The sequence below is a fragment of the Carcharodon carcharias genome, chromosome 34, assembly GCF_017639515.1.
Source record: "Carcharodon carcharias isolate sCarCar2 chromosome 34, sCarCar2.pri, whole genome shotgun sequence".
NCBI lineage: Eukaryota > Metazoa > Chordata > Chondrichthyes > Lamniformes > Lamnidae > Carcharodon > Carcharodon carcharias.
Window position 1 is genome coordinate 14,315,552 of NC_054500.1, and position 7,741 is coordinate 14,323,292.

Below are 7,741 nucleotides of genomic sequence, written 5' to 3' on the forward strand. Positions count from 1 at the left end.
GAAAAAGACCCATTTATGCCAACTCTTCTTCCTATTAGCTAGCCAATCTACTATCCACGCCCCCTGTACCATGAGCTTTTATTTTCCGCAATACGTGACACCTTAACAAATGTGCCATGGAAATCTAGATACAGTACGTCCACCGGTTCCCCTTTATACACACCGCATGTGACTCCTTCAAAGAACTCCAATAAATTGGTTAAACATGATTTTCTTTGTACAAAACCATGTTGACTTTGCCTCGTTGCCTTGAATTTTTTAAGGGCCCTGTCTTGGAAATATATCGGCCGTTCCTTCACTGTCGCTGGGTCAAAATCCTGGAACTCCCTCCCTGACAGCACGGTGGGTGTACCTACACCACACGGACTGCAGCGGCTCAAGAAGGCAGCTCACCACCACCTTCTCAGGGGGCAATTAGGGATGGGCAATAAATGCTGGGCCCAGCCAGTGACACCCATATCCCATAGAGGAACAATAACGAATGTGAGTGGGTCTGGCCCCTGGACTATGTGAGTGAGAGATTCTCCATCTGGTCTCTCTGAAGCTGCTTCAAGCTGAGGGGCAGCGTCAGTACCGGCAGCTGCGGCAGGGGGCGCTCACCCGGCCCGGCCACGTCATGAGGGGAGGGAGGATCCGGGGGAGCGGGTTCCGTGTGGGACCGATACCCCCCTCCACCCCCGGGCCGGACCTCGATTCACTTCCCTGGTGTTCAAGAGTCGAATCAAGGCGGAGGCTCCGGCAGTGATGAACAGGCACGGAGCCGGTCACAGAAATTACCGCGGACCCGGGGGGGGGTGGAGGGGAGTGTGGGAGGGGGAGGGGTGGAGGGGAGTGTGGGAGGGTGGAGGGGAGTGTGGGAGGGGGAGAGTGGGAGGGGTGGAGGGGAGTGTGGGAGGGGGAGGGGTGGAGGGGAGTGTGGGAGGGGGAGGGGAGTGTGGGAGGGGGAGAGTGGGAGGGGTGGAGGGGAGTGTGGGAGGGGTGGAGGGGAGTGTGGGAGGGGTGGAGGGGAGTGTGGGAGGGGGAGGGGTGGAGGGGAGTGTGGGAGGGGGAGGGGAGTGTGGGAGGGGGAGAGTGGGAGGGGTGGAGGGGAGTGTGGGAGGGGGAGGGGTGGAGGGGAGTGTGGGAGGGGGAGGGGAGTGTGGGAGGGGGAGAGTGGGAGGGGTGGAGGGGAGTGTGGGAGGGGGAGGGGTGGAGGGGAGTGTGGGAGGGGGAGGGGAGTGTGGGAGGGGGAGGGGTGGAGGGGAGTGTGGGAGGGGGAGGGGAGTGTGGGAGGGGGAGAGTGGGAGGGGTGGAGGGGAGTGTGGGAGGGGGAGGGGTGGAGGGGAGTGTGGGAGGGGGAGGGGAGTGTGGGAGGGGGAGGGGTGGAGGGGAGTGTGGGAGGGGGAGGGGAGTGTGGGAGGGGGAGAGTGGGAGGGGTGGAGGGGAGTGTGGGAGGGGGAGGGGTGGAGGGGAGTGTGGGAGGGGGAGGGGTGGAGGGGAGTGTGGGAGGGTGGAGGGGAGTGTGGGAGGGGGAGGGGTGGAGGGGAGTGTGGGAGGGGGAGGGGAGTGTGGGAGGGGAGTGTGGGAGGGGGAGGGGTGGAGGGGAGTGTGGGAGGGTGGAGGGGAGTGTGGGAGGGGGAGGGGTGGAGGGGAGTGTGGGAGGGGGAGGGGAGTGTGGGAGGGGGAGAGTGGGAGGGGTGGAGGGGAGTGTGGGAGGGGTGGAGGGGAGTGTGGGAGGGGGAGGGGAGTGTGGGAGGGGGAGTGTGGGAGGGGTGGAGGGGAGTGTGGGAGGGGGAGGGGTGGAGGGGAGTGTGGGAGGGGGAGGGGAGTGTGGGAGGGGGAGGGGTGGAGGGGAGTGTGGGAGGGGGAGGGGAGTGTGGGAGGGGGAGAGTGGGAGGGGTGGAGGGGAGTGTGGGAGGGTGAGGGGTGGAGGGGAGTGTGGGAGGGGGAGGGGTGGAGGGGAGTGTGGGAGGGGGAGGGGTGGAGGGGAGTGTGGGAGGGTGAGGGGTGGAGGGGAGTGTGGGAGGGGGAGGGGTGGAGGGGAGTGTGGGAGGGGGAGGGGTGGAGGGGAGTGTGGGAGGGTGGAGGGAGTGTGGGAGGGGGAGAGTGGGAGGGGTGGAGGGGAGTGTGGGAGGGGGAGGGGTGGAGGGGAGTGTGGGAGGGGGAGGGGAGTGTGGGAGGGGGAGAGTGGGAGGGGTGGAGGGGAGTGTGGGAGGGGGAGGGGTGGAGGGGAGTGTGGGAGGGGGAGGGGAGTGTGGGAGGGGGAGAGTGGGAGGGGTGGAGGGGAGTGTGGGAGGGGGAGGGGTGAGGGAGTGGGAGGGGAGGGGAGTGTGGGAGGGGGAGGGGTGGAGGGGAGTGTGGGAGGGGGAGGGGAGTGTGGGAGGGGGAGAGTGGGAGGGGTGGAGGGGAGTGTGGGAGGGGGAGGGGTGGAGGGGAGTGTGGGAGGGGGAGGGGAGTGTGGGAGGGGGAGGGGTGGAGGGGAGTGTGGGAGGGGGAGGGGAGTGTGGGAGGGGGAGAGTGGGAGGGGTGGAGGGGAGTGTGGGAGGGGGAGGGGTGGAGGGGAGTGTGGGAGGGGGAGGGGTGGAGGGGAGTGTGGGAGGGTGGAGGGGAGTGTGGGAGGGGGAGGGGTGGAGGGGAGTGTGGGAGGGGGAGGGGAGTGTGGGAGGGGGAGGGGTGGAGGGGAGTGTGGGAGGGGGAGGGGTGGAGGGGAGTGTGGGAGGGTGGAGGGGAGTGTGGGAGGGGGAGGGGTGGAGGGGAGTGTGGGAGGGGGAGGGGAGTGTGGGAGGGGGAGAGTGGGAGGGGTGGAGGGGAGTGTGGGAGGGGTGGAGGGGAGTGTGGGAGGGGGAGGGGAGTGTGGGAGGGGGAGTGTGGGAGGGGTGGAGGGGAGTGTGGGAGGGGGAGGGGTGGAGGGGAGTGTGGGAGGGGGAGGGGAGTGTGGGAGGGGGAGGGGTGGAGGGGAGTGTGGGAGGGGGAGGGGAGTGTGGGAGGGGGAGAGTGGGAGGGGTGGAGGGGAGTGTGGGAGGGTGAGGGGTGGAGGGGAGTGTGGGAGGGGGAGGGGTGGAGGGGAGTGTGGGAGGGGGAGGGGTGGAGGGGAGTGTGGGAGGGTGAGGGGTGGAGGGGAGTGTGGGAGGGGGAGGGGTGGAGGGGAGTGTGGGAGGGGGAGGGGTGGAGGGGAGTGTGGGAGGGGGAGGGGTGGAGGGGAGTGTGGGAGGGGGAGGGGTGGAGGGGAGTGTGGGAGGGGGAGGGGTGGAGGGGAGTGTGGGAGGGGGAGGGGTGGAGGGGAGTGTGGGAGGGTGGAGGGGAGTGTGGGAGGGGAGAGTGGGAGGGGTGGAGGGGAGTGTGGGAGGGGGAGGGGTGGAGGGGAGTGTGGGAGGGGGAGGGGAGTGTGGGAGGGGGAGGGGTGGAGGGGAGTGTGGGAGGGGGAGAGTGGGAGGGGTGGAGGGGAGTGTGGGAGGGGTGGAGGGGAGTGTGGGAGGGGTGGAGGGGAGTGTGGGAGGGGGAGGGGTGGAGGGGAGTGTGGGAGGGGGAGAGTGGGAGGGGAGTGTGGGAGGGGTGGAGGGGAGTGTGGGAGGGGAGGGGGAGAGTGGGAGGGGAGTGTGGGAGGGGAGGGGGAGAGTGGGAGGGGAGTGTGGGAGGGGTGGAGGGGAGTGTGGGAGGGCTGGAGGGGAGTGTGGGAGGGGGAGGGGTGGAGGGGAGTGTGGGAGGGGGAGGGGTGGAGGGGAGTGTGGGAGGGGGAGGGGTGGAGGGGAGTGTGGGAGGGGAGGGGGAGAGTGGGAGGGGAGTGTGGGAGGGGAGGGGGAGTGTGGGAGGGGAGGGGGAGAGTGGGAGGGGAGTGTGGGAGGGGTGGAGGGGAGTGTGGGAGGGGTGGAGGGGAGTGTGGGAGGGGGAGGGTGGGAGGGGTGGAGGGGAGTGTGGGAGGGGAGGGGGAGTGTGGGAGGGGAGTGTGGGAGGGGTGGAGGGGAGTGTGGGAGGGGAGGGGGAGTGTGGGAGGGGAGTGTGGGAGGGGTGGAGGGGAGTGTGGGAGGGGGAGAGTGGGAGGGGTGGAGGGGAGTGTGGGAGGGGTGGAGGGGAGTGTGGGAGGGGGAGGGTGGGAGGGGTGGAGGGGAGTGTGGGAGGGGTGGAGGGGAGTGTGGGAGGGGAGGGGGAGAGTGGGAGGGGAGTGTGGGAGGGGAGGGGGAGTGTGGGAGGGGAGTGTGGGAGGGGAGGGGAGTGGGAGGGGAGTGTGGGAGGGGTGGAGGGGAGTGTGGGAGGGGGAGAGTGGGAGGGGTGGAGGGGAGTGTGGGAGGGGGAGAGTGGGAGGGGTGGAGGGGAGTGTGGGAGGGGAGTGTGGGAGGGGTGGAGGGGAGTGTGGGAGGGGGAGAGTGGGAGGGGTGGAGGGGAGTGTGGGAGGGGAGGGGGAGAGTGGGAGGGGAGTGTGGGAGGGGTGGAGGGGAGTGTGGGAGGGGGAGAGTGGGAGGGGTGGAGGGGAGTGTGGGAGGGGAGGGGGAGAGTGGGAGGGGAGTGTGGGAGGGGAGGGGGAGAGTGGGAGGGGAGTGTGGGAGGGGAGGGGAGTGTGGGAGGGGTGGAGGGGTGGGGGGGGAGAAGAGAGGGTGGGAGGGGTGGAGGGGAGTGTGGGAGGGGGAGAGTGGGAGGGGTGGAGGGGAGTGTGGGAGGGGAGGGGGAGAGTGGGAGGGGAGTGTGGGAGGGGTGGAGGGGTGGGGGGGGGGAGAAGAGAGGGTGGGAGGGGTGGAGGGGAGTGTGGGAGGGGTGGAGGGGTGGGGGGGGAGAAGAGAGGGTGGGAGGGGTGGAGGGGAGTGTGGGAGGGGTGGAGGGGAGTGTGGGAGGGGTGGAGGGGAGTGTGGGAGGGGGAGGGGTGGAGGGGAGTGTGGGAGGGGTGGAGGGGAGTGTGGGAGGGGGAGGGGTGGAGGGGAGTGTGGGAGGGGGAGGGGTGGAGGGGAGTGTGGGAGGGGGAGGGGTGGAGGGGAGTGTGGGAGGGTGAGGGGTGGAGGGGAGTGTGGGAGGGTGAGGGGTGGAGGGGAGTGTGGGAGGGTGAGGGGTGGAGGGGAGTGTGGGAGGGGGAGGGGTGGAGGGGAGTGTGGGAGGGGGAGGGTGGAGGGGAGTGTGGGAGGGGTGGAGGGGAGTGTGGGAGGGGAGGGGAGTGTGGGAGGGGAGTGTGGGAGGGGTGGAGGGGTGGGGGGGGGAGAAGAGAGGGTGGGAGGGGTGGAGGGGAGTGTGGGAGGGGTGGAGGGGAGTGTGGGAGGGGGAGAGTGGGAGGGGTGGAGGGGAGTGTGGGAGGGGGAGGGGTGGAGGGGAGTGTGGGAGGGGGAGGGGTGGAGGGGAGGGGTGGAGGGGAGTGTGGGAGGGGTGGAGGGGAGTGTGGGAGGGGGAGGGGTGGAGGGGAGTGTGGGAGGGGGAGGGGTGGAGGGGAGTGTGGGAGGGTGAGGGGTGGAGGGGAGTGTGGGAGGGTGAGGGGTGGAGGGGAGTGTGGGAGGGGGAGGGGTGGAGGGGAGTGTGGGAGGGGGAGGGGTGGAGGGGAGTGTGGGAGGGGGAGGGTGGAGGGGAGTGTGGGAGGGGGAGAGTGGGAGGGGTGGAGGGGAGTGTGGGAGGGGAGGGGGAGAGTGGGAGGGGAGTGTGGGAGGGGGGGAGTGGGTGGGAGGGAGAGAGTGGGGTGGGGGCGTGGGAGGGAGAGAGTTGGGGTAGGAGCGAGGAGAGAGTTGGGGGGAGAAGAGAGGGTGGGAGGGGTGGAGGGGAGTGTGGGAGGGGAGGGGGAGTGTGGGAGGGGAGGGGGAGTGTGGGAGGGGGAGAGTGGGAGGGGAGGGGGAGTGTGGGAGGGGGAGAGTGGGCGGGGAGTGTGGGAGGGGTGGAGGGGAGTGGGAGGGGTGGAGGGGAGTGTGGGAGGGGGGGAGTGGGTGGGAGGGAGAGAGTTGGGGTAGGAGCGAGGAGAGAGTTGGGGGGAGAAGAGAGGGTGGGAGGGGAGTGTGGGAGGGGGAGGGGTGGAGGGGAGTGTGGGAGGGGTGGGGGGGGGGAGTGGGTGGGAGGGAGAGAGTAGGGGTAGGAGCGAGGAGAGAGTTGGGGGGAGAAGGGAGGGGAGAGAGAGCGCCCCAGGGAGGAAGGAGGGAGAGAGAGAGAGAGAGAGCCCAGGGGAGGGTGGGGGTTGAGAGAGAGTCTGGGTGTGTCTGACGGGGGAGGATAGGGGAATTGGGAGCCCCAGGGGATCGAAGGGGTGGGCAGATCCTGGGGCTCTGAGGGAGGAAGGGGAGCCGCTCGGGTCTGAGAGGAGAGATTTGGGGCCTGAGCAGAGGAGAGCTCAGGAGTATCTGAAGGGAGTAGATGGTCTGTCTGAGGGGATGGGACCTGGGGTCTCTGGACAGCAGGGTGTTCTAAGAGCATAGTCAAAGCTACTCATCATTGGTTCCTGTGTTTGCTGTGCTAACATTGAGACTGCTGCTGACTTTTAAATCATTCTTTTAGATCTTTAGAGATCCTCGGTACTGGGGAACTCCTTCTGTTTTAAACTTATTCAGAGGAATAAGTGCTATCTCCAGCATTTGTAAAAACCAAGCTTGATAGCACCTGATTTAATTCTTTTCTCTACCCACTCATGTCCATCCTGACTCACCCACCCCCCCCCGCCCCCCCGCCCGAGGGTCACTTCCAACAACACAGCCACTTCCCTCTCTTCCAGGTAGCCCTGAGGGCAGATTCACAGACTCACGTCTCTATCAGTCATTTCCCTGCAGCTTTGGTCACTACCAGATCCCAGTCCTGATTCTAGCAACTCCATAAAGATGTGACCGCTGGTCACGCCGGGGACTTACGGGCGTGAAGGCACCATCCTGGGCAGACTGAGCGGGGTGAAAGCTAAGGCTGAGCCATGCAGAGACGCAAGACCTTGGATTCAGTCTGGTTTGCTCGGCTGGCACGGTCACTGGTCACTGGAACAGTCAGGAGCTTCAGGACCAAGGGGGTGGATGTGTGCGGGGATTTAGCCGTGACGTGTCAATATTGGAGTGGCCGGTCTTGACTGGAAGTCTTGTTTCAGTTTATGTAAAATGCTGATTTTTAAGGAAGATAACGATGCAGACCGACACCAATTCGTACGTTCTGTTCTGTTTCTCTATAGCTCCTCGGAATGACTTCACCCGTGATGGTCGTGCGTCTGCCCCGAGGTCCCGATGGGCAGAGCCGAGGCTTTGATCCGACATCCCCGCGGTACCACGCCCTTGCACCTTCTTCCATCCAAGCTTCAAACAACTGCTGCGGTTCCAGCCTCAAGGAGGAGCAGCGATCGCGGTCTGCCCTGCGGGAACGCTTCCTGCGCAGCCTGACTGCAATGGCGGGGAAGCCGGTGGACTTCACCATGTACGAGAGGGTCTCTGTCACTGCGACGTTCGCGGCTTCAGACATCGACATCCTGAACTTCCAGGTGTCTCATCTGCAGACGCCACTGGGCGTTCAGAAGGAAGCGCTGCTCCGATGTCCAGACATCATCGCCTATGCGTTTAACCTTTAACCCATCTACACTGGTCATGAGAAGGGAGATTGTAACCCTGTTAGATGCTCGGGTCCTTGTGGGCTCAGGTCTGAGTCACACCAATGAGGCCGAGTGAAGCAGCATCAAGGTTTACCCTTTGTTCTCAGTGTGGGAACTGCTGGCTGGCTGAGGTGTGATCTGCAAAATTCACTGTTGTTGCTCAGCTTACAATCTGAACTCTTCACTAAAAATCTCTTGGCAGTATTGTTAATGCTGTACTGAAAACACAATAAAAGTTTGGATTATACA

General features: G+C 66.3%; 1 protein-coding gene across 1 annotated transcript; it reads left to right on the forward strand.

Moving 5' to 3' along the window:
* Nucleotides 1-601: 601 nt before the first annotated feature.
* On the forward strand, nucleotides 602-7,741 carry gemin7 (gem (nuclear organelle) associated protein 7). Its single transcript, XM_041179401.1, has 2 exons — nucleotides 602-752; nucleotides 7,082-7,741. The coding sequence occupies exon 2, from the start codon at nucleotides 7,091-7,093 to the stop codon at nucleotides 7,469-7,471; it is 381 nt and encodes a 126-aa protein (XP_041035335.1). The 5' UTR covers nucleotides 602-752; nucleotides 7,082-7,090; the 3' UTR covers nucleotides 7,472-7,741.